Genomic DNA, 20,762 nt, shown 5'->3' with positions numbered 1-20,762 from the left:
TACTGAGCAGAAAAACAGAAACAGCTTTCTGCTGTTTTTTTCTTCTTTTTTTTTTTTTTCATTACACACCCACAGTCAGTCCTACGCAGGCATGCACAATTTGAGGATTCACAGCTGAGTCAGAGTGGCCAGCAGTAGAAGAAGTGAATGGTGTTCGGCAAACTGTAGGATAATTTAATCGTACAGTCTTCCATTGAAGTTGCACATCAGTATTCACGGCAATGCTGTAAGTATTGATAGAAGAGCAAGCACAAAAGCGGTGGCCGCAGCTTTAAATTGTGCTGGCATTGAAACGAACACATATCCAGCACACTGTATGACTGTCTGTGATTGTAAATTGATCATTAAATTGCAGAAACAGATTTGAAAATGACGGTTTTTGATGTGACTATTATTTTGTGAATCCACAACTTTATATACTGATCAACCAAGGGTTAGATCCTTTTGTTGTTTTCTGGTATCTAATGTCACACTCGGCAAGATCCAATATATAACAACGACACAATACTAACTTGTGAAAGTCAGGCCTTTGCTGTGGGATGAATTTACATGAAAAGCAGAAGCTCCTGGGTTGTGTTTTCCACACAAAGCCCCGAGCTCCCTCTCATTTTTCTTCACCAATGTTTTCGCACAGGAGGAAACCAAATCTCCGATTAGTAGAATATATCTCATCCATCTTGGAGGTGGCATTCTTGATGCTGCTTTGTTGTGAATGTTTTGCTCGGTAGTCTCCGAGGTGGACCGAAGCATTATCACATATCTCCTATTGGGGAAGAAAGATAGAAAAAATAAAAAAAGACAAGAAGACAAGAAGATAATATATGTTACAACCAGATATAACATCTATGTCAAGCGATAAAACACTAAAACGATTGACGAAAAACTGGTTAAGACACTCATGGCCGTATCATCCATCCATCCATCCATCCATCCTCTATACGGTGATTAGGAGTGAAGGCAGGATACAGCCTGGACAGATCGCTTGTCCATCACATCGAGACACACAATTGCACGCTCACATTTAAGTCTATGCTCCATTTTCAAGTCACAGTTCGCCTCATAAACCCAAATCCAACACTCGTATATGGAGGACATTTAAACTCCACATAGGCTACGTCTGAGTCCAGGGTATGAAGGCTGCGAGGTGACGGAGCAAACCACTACACTACCGTGTTGGCCGTATCCATGGAATCTGTTTGGCTGTGTTGAGTTTCTTGGACTCTTATTCTGAGATTTTGCAAATGTTTTCTTTATTATACAAATCAAACAAGGTAATTATTATTGTTTTAATTTAACACTACTTGTCAATAGTGTTTGATTTCAGCAGTGCATTCGCCGCCAGCTGAGCCAGCGGAAAAGTGCAGCCTCTTTTGTTTTGTTGGGGCAAAAAATCTTTTTGTTTACATCCAAGATGGATAATGCAGTCCAAATCATGACAGTGGGCCATTAAGTCTACAAGTTATTAATTGTGAGTAAAATTACATTTTTTAATGAAGTCCTGCTTTTGCTACAGAATGCCTCGGCTGCTGTTGGGTTCATGCTTAATTAGTATTGCTTACGCTGGAGGAAATATAGTATTTTTAAAATTAACTTCATAAATTAAAGGCTACTCTATAAATTAGCCAATTTGAGCTTGGAATATTGAACTCATTGTTCCACTCACGATTGCTGCCATGTCAATGGGACTGGGTTTGTGGGGGATTCCTGGGACTCAAAGATAAACTAAAACTGAATGAAGACATTGAATTAAATAACAAATTGTTTACCTGTAATACAAAGCCTTTGGTAATTGGCCGTTGACCTCCAGTCACACTAAGTGTGTCTAAAGGTTAGAATTTACATTACTTTTAATATACAGAATGAAAAAATGTTGCTTTTTTGACCTGTTTTCAATATCATTCCATCTGTCGGCCTGTTTGTCTTTCTGTCCACGTATACACCCATGTTCCCATCTTCTATACCCAATTTATCGCAAATGAGATTGAGGGTGGATTTTCATCTAAAGCTGTTAACTTTGGGTGAAAGTCCAAATAGACCGCTAAGACAGAGATGCCGACACCACCAACATACTTACACCGACCTCTTTTTTAGAGTAACTAATCACAAAACACCAATGTGTTTGGAGTGAAGAAGTATACAGAGTACCTTTAGAAAAACCCACAAATGCACAAGGAGAACATGCATACTGACTCCGTGCTGCGAGGCAACAGTATAAACAACAGCAACATTCAAAACAACTAAATTCATCAAGTTATTTTATATTTTGGTCTTTCTCTGAAACGGGCAATTTCCCACAAACGAAATTTTTTTTTTATAAAAATACGACTTTTGGCCTGGAGGACTGCTTGTCCCTGTCTCCTCTGATCAACATGAGGTCCTCTGCCACTCTTCTCCACCTGCCACTGTGCAGCTTCATCAGGAGAGAGTAACACAAGTGGAGCTCCATTCCTGCCTTTCAAACCAAGTTGTGACTGTGAGCTTTCAGCCGGCAACATTTTATTTCAAAATTCCCTTTTTAACCTCTATATGTTTTAAATTTTTTGTGTTGCATTCAATTTGGCACTTAACTTTTAATCTTCTTTCCTAGTATTCTTGCCCACTGCCTACCTCTACAGTGGTATCTTTCCCATGCTGCTCTCTTTGCCTTCTCTTTGCTGTATTGTTCTGATTAAAATGCACATTCTGACCTGTGGGCCACAATCTATGCTTTCCTCTTCACCCCCTCTCTACATCTCCCTCCCACCAGCTCTCCGTCTTACTCTGGATTCCTTTTCTTGCAGTGTCCTGAGGGGCTGAGGCCAATGAAGGATGGCTCAGGTTGCTATGACTACTCCAGGGGCATCGACTGCACGGATGGTTTCAATGGAGGCTGTGAACAGCTGTGTCTCCAGCAGCTTGTGCCCCTTGAAGATGACCCCAGTTCCAGCAATGTGCTCATGTTTTGTGGGTAAGAATAACTAGCTGTCAAGAAAAAGTAAAAAAAAAAAAAAAAAAAAATGTCTGCTGGCCGGAAATAAAGCTTCCTCATGAAATAGGCCACATGAACTTCGTGATGCAATGTCTTTCAGGTAAATACCCTCTTGGATCTTTCAATGCAAGTAATTCGAATTGCTCATTTGAGGTTAAACTGGACTCTTGACCCATACCGACACCACTTATCGCACATTGTTCCCTGATGCTTTCTGTACCAGGATGCCCAACCCACACGTTCCTCTGAGTTATTCTACTGTATGTGGTTCCACACAGCAAAGTTGGACCATACGTGTTTGGAATCTCCAGGAAATTCCTATTGCAAAAAACGGTTGCAGTCTGGGAATGAAAGCAACTCGTTACCAACACTGTGTTTAATATAGGTCTCAACTTTTTAAGAAGTCCTTTGCCTGCTGACAAGCCCACATTTTAATGTGTTTAGAATGGATCAGTGAATTCAGGCTGTTGGGTCACGTCTCTTAGTGGTTTTTTCACAGCAGGTATCAGTAGATTTAACAGCTAGACTCTGCTCAGTCTACTTTATAGGGTTGTGTGTGTTTTATCTTAGTATCTGGACTCAGAGTATTCTTACTTTAGCACTGGATAAATGCATAGTTTTGTCCAATTCCAACAGTTTGATCTGGTAATGTGATGCTAATCCAGCAGCATTGATGTTGCCACATTAAAAGTTACTGAACTGAACTGATTAGAAGAAGCAGTGTGTGGATGTATCTAAATACAGCATTGTAATTGGTGCGAAAATGTTATCCTCAAGAGGCCCAATTGTGACAGAGCTGTTCTACTACAGTAACATATCAAAATTATGGCTACTGCTCTAATAAGACTGAATGTATATTATATTAAATTTATGAGGGTCCACGTGGGGTTAAAATTCATTGACTCTTGTTTTAACCTATAAAACCAGCAATGTATTATTATATATTTTTTTGGTGAATGGCCATTTTAAAGAAAGTGGATGGAGATCGACACTGGCCGGTGTATGGTGTGGATTCATTGTTTCTAAAGCATTAACTCACTTTATACTGTGAGGACAAAAACCTGAATGACAATCCCATTTGTGTCAATTGGATTAGTAGATTGTAGTGTAATCACATTTAAAATGAAGGTGAAAACATATTTCAAATGTATTTTCTTCCCATCATTGTCCACTCTTCTGTATGACGTGCAAATGACGATGACTAAACTCATGTGTTCACGTGGGGATGCAACTGTGTGAAATTCCTTGTATCTCTCTGAAAACGATCCTTACAGGTCTGTAGATGAATTCGTTGAAATACGCTGAATGATTTTGTTTTGTTTTGCATCGATGTCTTACAAAGACTCTACTCCAGCAAGATCTGAGTGTTGCCAACAACAACAACAACACTGGAACCTGTTATAAAACCACTTCCAGTGGAGTGCTTGTGTTCACACTATCCCCAGTTTGGAAATATATAAGGCATTTTGGACAAATTAAAATCAATCGGAGCCATATTGAATAATAAAGAAAAGCTCCTAGATTATCTCTGCTGCATAGCTTAATTTTGGCTTTATTTTTTTATTTTTTATTTTTTTTCCCCTCCTTTGCATTGGTTAACATGTTATAATAACCTCTTAATATGTCGATCAGAATAGCTAAACTGAGCGTCTCTATGTGGATTTGTATTTATTTCGGGTATTTCCAGTTGTCAATCAAGCAGCACTGTCAGCCGCATTTTCCATTCCGTTTGATGTCTTGCCAGCAGCGATATATGCCTATCGTTTTGCCTGGAGTGTGAATACGTTTACATGCAATCCCGTCTTGTGCTTTATTGACCGCTTTTTTCCCCTCCTCCTCAGGTGCGTGCAGGAGTACAAACTGGCAGGGGACGGGCGCTCCTGCCTCCTGCAGTCAGACAACTGTGAGGGACCAAAATGCCCAAGGCAGGATGTCCACTTCAATGACACCCTGTTTGGTGAGATGCTGCATGGATACAACAACAAAACCCAGCAAGTCAACTTGGGACAGATATTCCAAATGACCTTCCGGTAACTGTACAAAAGCACTCACTACACCCTACACTGCTGCCTGCCTTTTTTTTTTTTTTTTTTCAGAACAACTTGCACATGTTATTTTAGTCTTAAGCCGCCATACAGTATATTGTTTTTGCAAGTCTTTTAATGGTATTTCACTTAATAAGTGTGTGCTTTTTCACTCTCTCTCTCGAGCCTTTTGTATCCTTTTTCAAAAAAATGATTGTTTTTATTATTTTGACCCATTCATGCAGACACCCACAATCTTCCCTCGAGACGTGTTGTTTTCACATCCTAACGTCTCAGGGGACTCTTCATCTGGAGTAACGGTCTACTTTTATCAATTTCTGGGTTACTGGAGAGATAGGCAGCAAACCTCAGAAGGGCAACTTTAAGAATCGGTAGTCAGGGTTTGCCATTGGGTTGTTGCTTCTCTGTTTGCGCTGATATGTGTCTACGTATGTGTGTATTGGCGCGGGAGTGAGAAGTGTATGAGAGCGCATTGGTTTGCTGAGAATCGAGGCTTATCCTGTGGCAGTTCTCCTTAAACTGTCAGCCCTCTGAAAAACCTGGCTCGCTCCGATAAGTCACATGCTGTCTGTGATGAAACGCTCAACACCCAAAGATGATGCGGGTTTATCTGTGCACAAATACAGCGTGCATACAAAAAAAAAACATGCTCCAGCCATATCTCACCCTCTCTTGTCTGCGTCTGTAGTGGAGTTACTCCCTCTCTCACGAGCTTTTCATCGGAGCACTTTTCAGAGGCTGTAACCATAAAATACGTCTCATCTGTTCTGCCCTTTAGGCCACAATAGTTTTGCTTGGCTATAAACAATCACACGGTCTGTCCGCTGTAGGTCCTCAGGGTCAGTCCTCCGCAACGCCATACACTGTAGTAAATCGTGGGTTCTGCAGCACACTCATTTTCTTGAAAACATTTTTTTTTTTTTTTTTTTTTTTGCAATTTCACTTTTTCTGAGCGATTAAGAAATGTTTCTGCTTGAATGTGTCTCTTTTTCCTTTCTTTTTTTCTTCCGTCCGTAATCAAATTCAATGTTGGCGCTAACTTTTTTTCATTGCAGGAAGGCTACGGATAAATGTTTTTCTCTTCTTCCATTTTCCACCATGCCGTTCGACCTGAAATGTCCAAATTTTTTGTTCAAAGGAGCCACAAAAATATGCCATGCAAATGATGTCATCATTAGAGCATTTAGGAAGCATTCTTGCATCTATTCTTTTCTTTGAAAAGTGGTGTGACTCAGATACTGTCATTTCACATGATTACTGAGAGTAGTCACACAATCACAGAAAGAAAACTGTAGAAAAACACATTCTCAATAGGAATAAATTCAGATAGAGCAGTTCTACTTTATTCTAAAAAAAAAATTTTTTTTATAAAAAATCCTTTTACAGAGATCATCTCAGCTCATCATAGCACTTTGCGCCATAGTTTTTAAACTTAAACTATTGTTTCAGTCTTAAAATCAAAGGAATTTTCTGTATCATTTAGAATGATTGCATTTAATTTAGTTTACATAATTGTGTCTGCACTTATCCTTCAAGACGATGTTGGAATGAGGGAACAATAAACTACCAACTAGTGATGAGCAATAATACGCATATATGATCTGATAACATGTATATCTGGTAACACTGATACAAATACTATACAGATACTTGTACAAAGGCTTTCTGTGTGTGGAGATATTATGAAGTTTATGTGACAAGAGAGATGAGGTAATGGTATTTTCCTTCAAATTGTATTCATCAGCTCATCAGACCTCCACATGATGCTTATTGAAATAATTGAGATGATCAGTCGGACTTGGGTTTTTTTTTTGTTTAACTTTTTTTTTTTTTTTTTTTTTGCTTTCGGGACTTTTTAAAGTAATTTTTGTTGTGCCAAGCAGACAAAAAACATACTTATTTTTGGATTTATGCCAACAAAAGAAAAAAAAGGAATTTCATGCATCCTTCATGGATTTTTTGCGAAAGACTATTGAGATCTAAAGTTGAACAATAACTGTATTATTTGCAAAAACTAACCTCATCCTGAATTACTGAGTGTTTTTTAGTATCGCACACTACGAGTGCTCAAATCTTTTAACGGTATTCAACATTTTTGTGGGAAAACACAACAATATTTTTCTGTTGTTGAGAAGTTGAAAGCATAAATGGTCATATTGTTTGATAAATTATACAAACCTGAACCAGACTGCATTAGTCTCGGTGTATAACTCACCTTTTTTCACAATGTATTCAGCGATTGTTGTTAAATTAGTAGATTGGAAAAATGTGGGGAAATAAAGACGCTACCTACTATGCTCACCTAAAATAAAGAGATAAAAGGCAATGGAAATTGGTCAAAACTTTGTCTCAATGCTATATTAGTGTTCAGCCATCACCTGAACACACCTCAGCCATGACAACCTCGTGCTCCAGCATGTGACACAAGTATGCTGTGTTAGTTTTTGACCATATTTGCCAGAATAGTCAGCTGGGATTGGGTGGGCTCATTACCCACTCATGTTTTATGAAGTGGACAGAGGATGCGTAAAGTGAGTTGTTTGTGGCCAAGTATGCGCTGAATGATCACATGCTATCAAAATCAACACTTTTAATAGAAATGAAGAGCCACAGTGCTCCGAGGGAATTGTTATGTCTAATTACCTCAAAAGCTATAACATTAAAAGGGGCTTATGCATCTTTAGAGGATTTGTAGGGATGATTGACACGTCTGCAACATTTGCTCCCACATTTCAGTGGGAACTACTGAAAGCCTGATGTTTCCCAAAGGTTAAAGAGGCTAAACCAGTCGGGAACTGCCTCTAATACACTAAACGGGGCACAGTTTGACAGATGAAACAAAGGCGCAGTTTGGGGATTTTAAAACAGAGGAAAGAGACAGTCTTGATCCATTTGCCCTGGAGCAGTAGGGAGCACAGTGGGTCCTTTGCCTCCAGACTCCAGCTCAACACGCTGGGTTATATCAAACTGAGGCAATGTACAGAGATTTGCTCTCGAGCCACGGCTGTGGTGAAGTTATACAAATGACGAGTTTAAAAAAGTCGAGCACTGTGGCAGCCCTGAGACACAGCCGACAAGCAGTAAAACGTATGTCTTTATAAGGGTAACAAACAGAGCAGATGAAGTCGTATACGTGGCACTCTAAGGGGGAAAAAAGAAGAAAGAGAAGAAGTTAATTTCGTTGTTTTTGGCTCCTGTTGTGTCGAACAAGAAACATTTATTTAAAGCCTGCTCCAGCGTCGGTCGCACCTGCTATTATGTTGAAATCAAATCCTAAGAAGAAGAAACCGGGAGGCAGTAAATTACAGGGGGAAGCTACAAATAATCTAAATTTCCCATTCCAAGCTTTTTATTGATTTCCTAAGCTTAAGTGTGATTGGAGGTTCCACACAAAATGGTGACTTGTGTTTAGTATTCAAGACAAACTGCTGTTTTGTTGTTTTTTTTTGTTTGTTTTTTTTCCTCTCTGTGACATGTAAACATACATTTTATCACACCTCAAAAACACATCTAAGATTGGCTTTGCCACAATGAAAGCCCATCTAAACGTGTGATGCTCTTAACTCATCAGCTAAATGTAATGACGGATGCTGACACATACGCATTTATTATCACAAGGGGAACCATTTCCATGAACTTACTATGAGATTATTAAGCACACAGCCACCCCTGACCACCGAGCTTGTCTTTGACTGTAGAAGCGAGCTGGTTTTTCTCTGTATGAAAGGAAGATTTCAATAATATACAGAGAAATGTTGCTCTATCTTTTTTTTTTCCTTTTTTTCTTTTACACCTGTGCAATTTGCACCTGCTCCTAGAAGCTAGAAACATTTCCATGCTAATTGCAAGATGCATACTTAGTCTCGCTTATCTGGTTCCCTGCAGTTAAAGGCATACTTGCCTGATTACATGCCGATGACAGGCAAAGAGCACTCCCAGGCTTTTGTCCCCATTTGGGTAAATAACGCACACGTGTCTCGGTGCAGAGTACATCTGAGGCAAAGTGCAAAAAGCACTTATAGAGGCCCGACTTACTCTACACAGCTCGGTAGTTTTCAGAGAAAACCGAGCAAAGAAAGCAGGGAAAAATAAAAGGGCGGAAAGGTGAAAAATTTACTCAGAACAATCTGACTCCATAGTGAGTTTATTTTTAATCAGAAGGTTAGTTTTTTTGGATATCGCAGGCCTCGATTCGGATCTTTGTTTCCGGCTCTTTATCAGAATTCAATCAGTTAACATTTGAAAGTCACATTTCTTGAGCTATTCATCATCCCTAAGTCTAACCAGACAGGCTAAGCACACCGGCGTATTATACTTGACTCGTGATGCCTCTAATTAAACATGTGTATTACGGCATGTCATCCGACTAAAGTACTTATTCTTCTTACCAAATCCACTGTGCAATTTGTCAAAGAAAAAAAGAACTCTGTCTCCTGAATGACTTTCTCCCATAAGGTTCCACTTCACACACTATATATTTATAGCTTCATGTTACACTTTTTTAGCCTCATCGGTTTCTGCACTTTCCCACCACACCGTCTCTGATATGCAGATGCAAGCCTTATTGCACAGCCCTGTTATTTCCCACACCTGCACAGTCGACTGATTCTCACAACACCCGGTTCTTCCGCATCAGCAGCTCAAAGTGAAATATTAGATGATTGAGATGAATTAGATTGGCGCCACGGCTTCACAGGTAGTGTTTTAATATGCGACGCTACCCACGATTTAGGACTGTTTTGCATACTTTGTGTTTTAAAGTGGCCTCACTTTGCACCGTCTGCTGAAGTAAACTAGCGAAATGACTTCTCCATACTGAAGATTAATCCGATGTCTTGCGAGCACGGATACATGGCATGAAGTTACATGTGTTGTTGTGGATGTTGGGCCCGGAAAATATTCATTACGCCATGGTAGCAATACAGGGAAGATATAAAAAGGGAATGTGTATGGTGTCATCTTATTTTTTCTTCTCCAGTGAACAGGCAGTGAAAGCAGTAATTACTTGTTTTTGTTTTGTTTCCCTTTTGACAGCATTTTATATCTTTCAGGTAAAAGAGGAAATAATTCCACCATCCCAATGCTGTCCCTATAAGGCAAAAAAATAAAAAATCCCTCTGCTTTGATGGTCCACATGTTGTGATATCTGTGCCTGCATATGCACTGCAATAGCATCTCAACGTAAGTGTCAACATGCATGCACCAGCCGATGGGTGGAAAGAAGCAAATGACTGGTTGAGGTACAGTTATTCATTACTCCTCAAAAGTGCATTTATGGTGCTGTCAGATGACGTGCCTCCTCTCTCTGATACGCACACATATGCAATATGCCGTGCGCCTTGTAGGGATATGGGATTAAAGTGTGGAAAACTAGCAGAGAGGCAGTATTCAGTAATGATCACTCACTAGAGAGGCGCAGCCCAGGCGCAAACTCACATATATTGACATGTTGCGATGAACAGCACTTTGAAGAAATGTGAAGCACACTTCAAAACTGCAAATAGAATAGGTGGGTTGTTGCAGGTCAGATAAATCTGAACTTCCAATACACTCAACATTTTATTTTATTTTATTTATTTATTTTCCCCAGTCCCCATTGGAAGCTCACTTGAGCCTGCTGCGCATAAATAAACTTTAAAAAAAGGGAGACCTGATCCAAATGGGCCCATTGTGACCAAAACAGCCGTCGTCGGAGTGAAAGTACAAACACTGACAGCACAACGCACAAGCACCTAACGAGCTGCAGCGGTTAGAGGCAGACTTGGTACAAGCCGTCTTTCCTTGTATTTCACAGTTCACACTCCCCATCTCACCTCAAAAACACTTTTTTTTTTCTTTTTTTTTTTTCTCAAGCAATCACCACATAATCAAAGCAGAGCCGAGTTTGTATAGAGACGATTGTGTATTCCACATACAAACACGGCGAGCTGAATCCATCAGCAAAGAGAGAAATCTACCCGAATAATAATGATAATGACGGCATCTCTATCTTGTAAAAGATTACGATTATATCATAATTGTCTGAAAAGCGATAATGGCGATTAAGACCTCTCGTGATCTCATTTCTGTTGCGTGAACTTGAAAGCTGTCAATAAAAATAATTGAACCGAACAATGGTGGATAGTTGATCGTACATGTCGCAGGTAGAAATGTGGCCCGCCTCCAAATAAAACTCCTGTGTTCACCCTGTGATGGATGCTTCCCTTCCTTTCAAATAGTTACACTGCGAGTACACACTTCGGTGACACCTTGCAGAAGTCTGGCTTGTGATAAACGAGAAGCCAGTGTTGAGAAGGAGCAGAACAAAAAAAAAAAGAAGTGCTTTGCGAAGGTGATGCTTGCACTTTAGTCACTCTGATGCTTAAGCGACACTTTTCAGAAAAGAAAGGATACAGTAACAAAAAAAAAAAAAAGAGAGACAAAATGTCTTTTGATAGGCACTCTGTACTAACTCCTCATCGCCACTCACCTCTCCGGCTAAAAACGACACCACAACATGAATAATTTGTGAATCTGGCAGCCCACAAGACTCACGGGCATCAACACAGCTACATTTTCATGTCCCTCTGTAATTTTTGGTAATTATCTCTGGTTGTGCACACGCGGTGGATTCTACCGGGGACTTGAGTCAACAACCATTGTAAGGCAACATAATGAGTAGCCATGAGACGTTGAGGCAGACTTCTGAGTTAAAGGGTTAAGCTGCTAAATATTGAGGAGCACCTTCGTAAATCTCATGATTGGTCAGCTTTTACCTTCTTTATAAATTCTCAAACTGAAATTCGTCTCTCTTGTACAACAAACTTGTGTGTTTATGAGGCGTGCATGGGCCTGATTTATACGTACTAACGTTGGCACTGAAGCAGTTATTGGGACGCTTTTGTGATGGTTGTCTGTTCCTCATCTTCTTTATTGGTGAGATTACTACACTTTTAGTTGAAGTCCAGGTTGTCTGTGAAATTTCTCCATGTCCTCCCTCAGTCCAAAAACCTGCACCTGGAGCTGTTTGGTGACTTTAATTTGCCCGTAAGTGTGAACGTGAGTGTGTGTGACTGTCTGTCTCTCTGCGTTTGCCCTGTGATGGACTGCTGACCCGTCCAGGGAGTCAGGTAGTCGGCTCGGATCGAATCCCAACCCTGTGACCCTGCAAAGTAAACAGTGTTATAGAAGATGCATGTATAGATTGCGATGACCACTAACACAGGCTTCCACACTGATAATGGGGATAGCATATTTGCTAAATCATTATAATGGGCATCATTTGAAAGCTCTCTACTATTTTTATACATTAAGGTTAGATGAGCAGTACTGCTTAACCTGTAATAACAGTTGTCAGTTGTATAATACTTTCCAAAGCTGTGTGGAGAGTTACGTGTAGGTTAGATGACCCTCCAGGATGCCTTTAGTTATTTCTGAAACTCTACTTCGACTGTATGCATTTTCAACAAAAAGCCTGTGTTTCAAACTGAGGTCACGGCATTTTAAACACGTGGGTTTACTGGGCCAGGATCACTGTTTGGAGAAAAAAAAAAAAAAAGCCATTGCGTTGCAATGCGGGTAATATACATAAGAATCTAACTTTGTTTTAGAGTGTGACCCTTGTTCGGATCTCATTCACACCCACGTGTATTATGCAGTCTAAGCAACGGGAAGAAATAAAATGCATTTATGCTCATTAGATATGTTAGAGTAGGAACTACAGCCGGCGTTATGTTTAATAATGTGTAGATTTTATTCAGGCGCCAAAGCAATCAGTACAGTTTAGTCGCACTTCATATGCCCACTACCAGTGTCCAGACCCAGTATTATGCTAAATGAGTAGAAACTATGTAAAATAGAAGACCCTAATACTATGAATCTTAAACATGCTTAATGCCACAACACATATGAGATGTCACGTATCCAAAACCATGTGTAAATGTGGTCTAATATCACGATTGTAATAATTACCTAACAATAACATGTTTATTTATGATTTTCTCATCAAATATGAACTTTTTTTTTTTTTTTTGTAAGTATTTTCCATCCACCGTGATGTCTTGTAGTTTGTTTTAAACACATTGAGGGTGTTATTGTATGATCTTATATCTCTATGTCCGTATGTTTTCTTCCAAGTCGCACATTGAGCCTGGCTACTATGTCTACTGTCCCCCAATAAGTTTACACAACTACTTAATAATGGGAAAAAAATATTGAGATGCTACAATGCTAACCTGGCAGCTTTCAGATATAGTTTTTGGTAAAGACCGGGGGGGAAAGACGTAATATGAGCATTCACAACAGTGATGAGAGCTGAAATGGGTTTGACGCTTGAGTGCTTGTTTGACCGTGTGCATGGGGGAGAGATAGAGTGAGTGTCAGTGTAGTGGAGACTAGCCAGGGATGGAGGCAAATCGAGTTGTTCTGCAGGGGTGTCATTAATAGAGTACTTTCCAGTAAGTCGCAAATGCGTATAAGTCCCATTTTTCAAAAAAAATGTATCACAAAGAGCAGAAAAAAAAACCATATATATAGGTCAGACTGGTGTATAAGATACATTCATTTTTCCATGCCCAGATCCATGCCTCGGCTAGCAGCTGCTGTTGGAGGGCACATCTAGGATTGTGTTCCTCCAGCTATGCTTTAAGGCAACGATTAACCTTCTTTGTTTTCTTCATCGTGGTCACTGGTTCCCTGCGTTTTGTTTTGCCAGTCCCTCACACTTTCTGCTCCCCTGCTTCCACTTTCTCTCTATTTTTAACTTTAAGTCTAGAACCTGCTTTGTAGGGTTGTTGCTGTTGTTGTTGTTGTTTGTTTTGTTTGTGTCCACATTGTGCTTGTGTTGTTAATCAGATACTGTAGTAATGGAGGTTTTTCTGTGGCACTGTAGCAGTGTTCCACTGTCATACACTGACATCTAGTGGTCCTATATGGTATTCAAGAATATACGGGAGGTAAAGTAACAAGTATTTTTTCTTCCACAACTTCAGATGAAGAAGAGCATATATGCTGTAAATTAAACATTTGTCTTTACCAAGGGTATGAATTATTTCTACTTCGTTATAGCAAAACTAAATAGACGCAAAAACTTTAAGATAAAAGTTTGTTCAATCATTTTTTTTTTTTTTTTCTTCTTTCTTTTTCTTGAACTAATCTCATCTTTGGAGTGCAAAATTCAGGTCTTGTTTTTGTGCTGCTGTCCTGTTTATTATAGGCCTTAATCAATTAATGGGTGTCGAGAATATTAACTTGCTCAGACTTGTTTTATTACGATGAGTTTGAAAAGCCAACCAAAGCAAGCACTTTATATTAAATGTGTTTTTGTCTACTATATCTTTCATGGGTTTTCTGCTTGTGTTTTCAGAGCTTGTTTATTTTGTAAGAGTCACATACACTAATAAATCCTGCTTGCTTATTTCTACAGGAGGAATCTTTTTTTTTTTTTTTTGTGGGCATGTTTGACATGTTTAAAATGTTTAGTCGCTTGTAAGTAATAAAGCAATGTCTTGCCGACACTTCACAAAAAATGCAAAGTTCTAACAAAAAATAACATAAAAAAAAAAAATTATAATAATTGAACAACCAAAATGAAGTCAGTGACGTTGTTGTAGTTGAGGAGAACTCCATCCATCCATCCATCCATCCATCCATCCATCCATCCATCCATCTAATCCAATCCAATCCAATTATGCCGGAATCAGTTTCTAACACATAGTCTAGTTCGTGGTGAGCTGCTGTCTCTGTTTCTACTTTTTGCATCTTATCTTAATAGTCATTGTAAGGTCTGGCTTTCCTCCTGGAGCCATAGAGAAGCACTCACTGACCCTGTTACCATGGAACAAACACCACTCTGCAACCCGGCCTCTAACAACAGACAAGAGGAAAAATACTAAAGGGAAATATGAATTGCAACTGATATTTTCGAAAATGTAGAAATTCCCTGACAGACGCGCCCTGGCGCGAGTGTGGCGGTGACTTTCTGTTGATCAGAACCAGTTTTACGTGTACGTCAGCGGCATGTTGTTACCTACACCTAGTGTTCCTGTGAAGTTCAACGCTAAATTATTGGTAATGAATATTCATTTTTAACAGAGAGAAGATGCTACATCGGAGGTGTGCTAGTGTCGGTTGTTTTTCACCTCAGCTTCTCGTAGTTAAATTTGGTCAATTATTTATTGTTTCCAGGCTGGAAGACACAGAATAATTTTCAATAAGCACTTCTGGGTTTCTTCTATAGATTAGCTTTGACTACAAACACAGAAAAACAAGATTTGCAATAATGTTTGAACTAGAATGTGACTTTTTTTAATTATTTTTATTAAAGCAGCTCAAAGATTAATTGTGGTTTGTTTTGATTGTATGGAGATAATATTGTCAGATAATATGGCCATTAAGTGAGAGCTTCTGCCCCGTTGCCCAGTGTTTCAGTATTATTGTCTGTCCTGTGTGCCAATGTAATGACTCGTATACATGCATAACGCTGTATTCCTCAGCTTTCTGGTAGTTTTGAACAGTTCTACATATGTTAAATGATCCTGACGTCATAGTTGTGACAAGTATGCGCGTCAGACGCTGTCAGCGGTGAGAAGGTGGGAATGAAACACTTCAAGCAAAGAGGTAAATATGAAACACCTTCATCAGGTAGAAATGATATCGTCATCATTTTATATGTCTTTGGAAAAAAGAAAACCCTCACTTATAGTCACATGTCGATGTGTTTGCCAAGGGAATTTAGCAAAAACTGTTGTAAGAGGCGGTTCTTAAAGCTGCAGTGATTCCTCCGTTTTGTGACTAAGGCGACGTAGGGTGAGCGCGTTTGGAAGATTGCAGCGGCTTTATGTGTGGTGCTCAAACATCGGCGCGGGTTGGTGTTTACCTTTGTGTGGGTACGTGTTTGCTTGTGTGAGTCAGTACACGTGCATATGTGAGTGTGATCAGTCCCGAGGCACTCACTCCCTGCTCAATAACTCACATGGCAAGGCAGGACCTAATAGACCCGAGTCTAATATCAGCTAATGTCAGAGGGGCTTATAGCTGACTACCTGCTGTTTGACTGGGGAAAGAGAGAGGGAGAGAGAGGTGGATTGGTAGAGGCAGCGATAAGGGGGTGAGAGGGAAAATGAATAGGGAAATAAATGAAAAGAGAAAAACCTAAATCAAAAGAGCACAGCTGAGCAATAAGACAGAGTAACTGTGGAAGAAATGCCGAGGAGTGGAAAACAGATCGTAGTAGTGCAGCAAATGAGGCTTTTTAGTTATGCTGGAGTGAGAGAAAGTCGTCAGACATCACATATAAATGTAGTGAGGTCAAGCAGTGCAGTAGGAGTATGCACAGCCCGTACTGATGAAAAACCTCAGTGAGATTGACTTTCCACATCCCACATCCTGATTTTGGATGAAATAACTATTTGCTTTCTTTGTCGACTAATACGAGTGACCACATTATTATTATTAATAGTAGTGTTGTTGTTTGTGTTAGTATTAGTAGTGGTATTAGTAGCATTAATAGTATTAGTATTCTAAATACTATTAATGTATTTGTTTATTTATTTATGAATTATTTTAAACCGGAAGGTGAGTAGTACTGTAGTCAGGTCACCAGTCGTCTACACCTTCCCCATTAACACAAGTGTCCATGCAGTGTGGCATGTGATTCCCAATCCCTTTAGCTTCCCCCCTTTTTATTACCATCACTTAAATAGGCAGCATGTCACCACTGTAGTTTTTTTTTGTTTTTTTTTAATGCAGTTTTGCTTTGTTTATATATTTATCAAGACTGCATAATACATGTGTGGATGCTCAAGAAAGTGTGTTTCATTCATTCATTCATATATATATATATATATAATGATTTCATTACATGCTAATTTTTAGACAATCGTGAAAATAATTCAGTGAAAAAGGGCTACGCAGTGGTGGGGCAGTTAGTGCTTTCGAAAGCACTAACTTTTTCACTGAATTATTTTCACGATTGTCTAAAAATGAGCATGTAATGAAATCATTTCCCTCAATTTATAAACTGTTGATAACAAAGGAGAAAAGGGATCCTGCTGCTAATTTATATGGAACAGACGTCTTCATTTTCATGCAGGCTCATTCTGCCTGCTCTTACTGTATGTTGGTGTTTTTTGCTTCTTTTTTTTTTAAAGGACATAGCAAACTAGATTATCCATCGGAGCAGATGTTTCACAGCCTATTACGATCATGGCACAACTAACATTTAATCTTTTTCCGTCCCTCATAAAGTCAACCATATATAATCCCCCCCCAAAAAAGTATGTGAGGAAAGCAGTTTAATTTATTGTAGTTGTACTAAACTGCTTTCACTGCCAATAATGCTGGCATATATGTATGTATGATATGTGATGATAAATTAGACACTAAAATGATTATTGTTTCAACTGCTAAAACACGGGGTAAAGCCAGCAATTTATCCTTGTAGTTCTTTCATTTCCTAGAAGAAACAAACTGTAGATTAGGTTTGTATAGTTTTGTTCATTTTGAAGCTTCAATATGTTTTCCTGCTCCATTTTAATTTGCTTTCTTGTCAAAAGCAAACCTTCCTAGATATATTTCAGAACATGTAACTCCATCAATACATTTTCAGGAAACCACATTAGTTGAGTGAGGCTCTTTTCTGTTTTAAAAACCGTTTCTATTTCAACTCAGCAGGCGAGCTGTAGTGTAACGTTTCCCAAACTGCAATCTGCGCGAGTCTGAATCTGTCGTGGCATGGAAATGTGACCGCACAGTGACTGCTGGATGCATGCCAGGATACATTAAACTTATTGGACATTGTCTATGTTGACTTGGATTTCAGTCATTGTCACTTACAGTAATGTCTTTGTTGAGAAAACGGAGAGGGAGAGGAAGTGAACTGTTCTTCCAAAGTAATTCAACCTCTGTTTCATCAACCCACAGAACAGACTCCATCCAGCCCACACAGCACGTATCTGAGTGCTGTATTCAGCACAGAGAAGGACAATACATTTTATTATTAATTGTTAGAGCATATGTTTATTCCTTAGTTAATCTAATAAAAATGAATATTCTAAAGTATCATGAAAGAAGCACACACGAGTAGTGTCCATCACTTTACTATAATTACATTTGCTCTTGAAACTATTCAAATGATACCACACACACACACACACACACACACACACACACACACACACACACACACACACACACACACACACACACACACACATCATCGTTGGAGAAGCCAGATTGTGTTGTTTTGTGGCGCAGTGAATAATATATCTGTCTAAAGGTAAGTACATTGGATTAAATATCAAGGAAATCCAAAACAAGCCCAGCCCTGCGAACATATATTTTTTTAATATACATTGTTAACTATTAATGTCACTCATGTATTTTTAACAGTCCTGCAAAACCTTTTATAACACCTTATGACAACTAATAATTTAATCATGTCCAGTGTCCAGTAACATAATCAATTTCGCCATTCTGACTGTAATAATGGCAATATAACAAAATGCCTTTTTGTTTTTGTTTTTTACAAACAATTATGAGAGGATGTATCCTCAATTAATGAATATGGTGACTATCGGATCCACTATTCTTATATAATGTTTATCTCTTCGGGGAGAAAAAGGTGTTTTGCTGATAGAAAATATGTATTATAACATTATTTGCTGTTTTTTTAAAGGATTTATTTAATGATCCTTCAATCACGTAAAAGATTGTCACAATAATTGATCATATATATTTTCACACTATTGGAAATGTATTATGTTATGGATTTTATTACACTAACAAAGGTCAAAACAAAGGTTGTTACAAACCTTTTCGAAAAAGAATCTCATCGATTTGTTAAGGACGATGAGAAGGAATAGCAACAAAAATTGCGAGAGATAAGCTTCCAACATGCGAACAGCAACAGAAACAAATACAACAAATGCATGGACTCCTGCTTTCTAATACAGACATTTGATAACAGCTAAAAAGCTGTGAAGCTTTGATTATTTTATAGAAATATTCAGTTACAAGTGGATTACCGTAGCAAGTTTTGTTACAACAGAATGGAATAAAAGCATGAAAACAGGGCTTAACTTTAGATTGTCCGGACTGTGTAAAATCCTCTCGCAGCACAGAAAGCCGGAGACATTTTAATAGGAAGAACTCTGCCATTGCCAAATGAGTCCAATCATGTTGGCTGGTAACCCTGGTAACCATGTCTCGAGCCGTCACGTTCAGCAGGTGAGTTCACCGCCTCGGTGCATTAGGAGAAAAAAAACAAAAAAAACATAATGTGAACATGAGTAACCTCTGGTAAACCAGCCGCGGGGAAAAACACTGTGTAATACAATTAAGTGGAATATTGTAGTTGTTTGTAGATGTGGTGCTTTCTCTAAGTCAGTGAAAACGTGCTATACGTATATAACTGAAATCCATTTACCATTCATATATTACTGTATTTGTTGATAATTTTCTCTTGTGCATTTAAAATTGATAAACCAAAGAAACCTCTTTTACATTGTAACCTCATTAAAAAAAAAGCTTATATGAGAATGTATGCAAATCTATGTTTGCATAAACTATGTAGCTAAGCAAGGACAATAATTGTGTGTATTTAACTGACGTAGTTGATGATGCCCGTCCTTACATGTTTGCATGTGAATCAATAGTAAACTAGAGAGTGAAAAATGAGAATGTGCGGCGAAAAGCATCACACCCTTCAGCAAAACCTACAGATACAATGAGGTTGCCTCAAAGGCTGCAGCTAACAATACCAGCTCTTCAAAACTGTCTTTCACTGACAAAAACCTGCATGGAGTAATTTTTGGACCAGGGCTAAATCTGGAATTAGTGCCTAGATGTTTTTAGTATTGATTAATGATCTCCGACTGCAGCACCAAACTGTGGGGTGGCAGCAGCAGTAATTTCGTATCCCCTCTGGATGACTATCCGTCTTAACTCTTCACCCCCCCCCCCCATCCTTCTCTTCCGCTCACTCTGCCCTGCTTTTCTCAGATTGTTGCCTTGTGCTGTAAATTTACCCGACATAAATTATTCATAAATATCAATTCATAAATAGATGCCAGTTCCAAGCCATTTTTCAGTTTTATTCAACTATATGAAATTCGCCTCTCTTCGCATTCGCCCACTCTCACTTCCGCAAGGCCATACTATAAAGCGCTTAATTACCACTCCTGTGATGTGATTTCCTGAGTCTCCCTTTCAACATGGTGACTGCAAAAAAAAAAAGAAAAAAAAAAAAGGAGCTATTCTGCAGTTAACCGTGCCACAATGACAGACAGAATACCAAATAACATGACAATTACCACTGCCTTGATGTCACTGATATTACCTTGTAATCATGCTGCGAGATGAAAGAAAGAAAGAAAGAAAAAACAGCTTTGCTGTCTTGGCCAATGACTGTTGATCATGTGCAAGATGATGGGACTGAAGATTATTTCTTTGTGTTATTTTCATATGAGGGTGACACAGAAAGGCAGGACTTAATAAACGTGGGCTCTCTTTTAGCAGACGGAGGCTCTTGGTGTTTGCGGTTGCATGTGAGTTCATGCAGACTGTATGGGGAGCTGCACACTCACGCACATACTTAACTTACCTCTTGGAAGAGGTGCAAGGTCTTCTGAGATTCAGTTTTAGACTGTCACGCTCGTTTTATTGACCTCTCTGTTATTATTGTCTCAGTTCACAATGCTGTTGCAGCAACATAAAATTCCAAGTGCTAGTCAGCTTTTTTTATTTGTTTTTATCAAGAAGACAGGAAATAA

The 20,762-nt window shown here is 39.0% G+C and overlaps 1 protein-coding gene across 1 annotated transcript in view; it reads left to right on the top strand.

Annotated features, from left to right (window-relative positions):
- Positions 1-20,762, top strand: part of astn2 (astrotactin 2) — a 271,116-nt gene that overhangs the window by 182,281 nt on the left and 68,073 nt on the right. Inside the window, exons 12-13 of the mRNA XM_080476263.1 lie at positions 2,781-2,947; positions 4,810-4,998. Coding sequence (XP_080332389.1) covers positions 2,781-2,947; positions 4,810-4,998 — 356 coding nt within the window. The remainder of the gene's footprint in view (positions 1-2,780; positions 2,948-4,809; positions 4,999-20,762) is intronic.

This window comes from Lipophrys pholis (genome assembly GCF_963383615.2).
Source record: "Lipophrys pholis genome assembly, chromosome: 12".
Lineage (NCBI taxonomy): Eukaryota > Metazoa > Chordata > Actinopteri > Blenniiformes > Blenniidae > Lipophrys > Lipophrys pholis.
The sequence above is the reverse complement of the archived record's forward strand: the minus strand, read 5'-3'. Positions and strand labels throughout refer to the sequence as shown.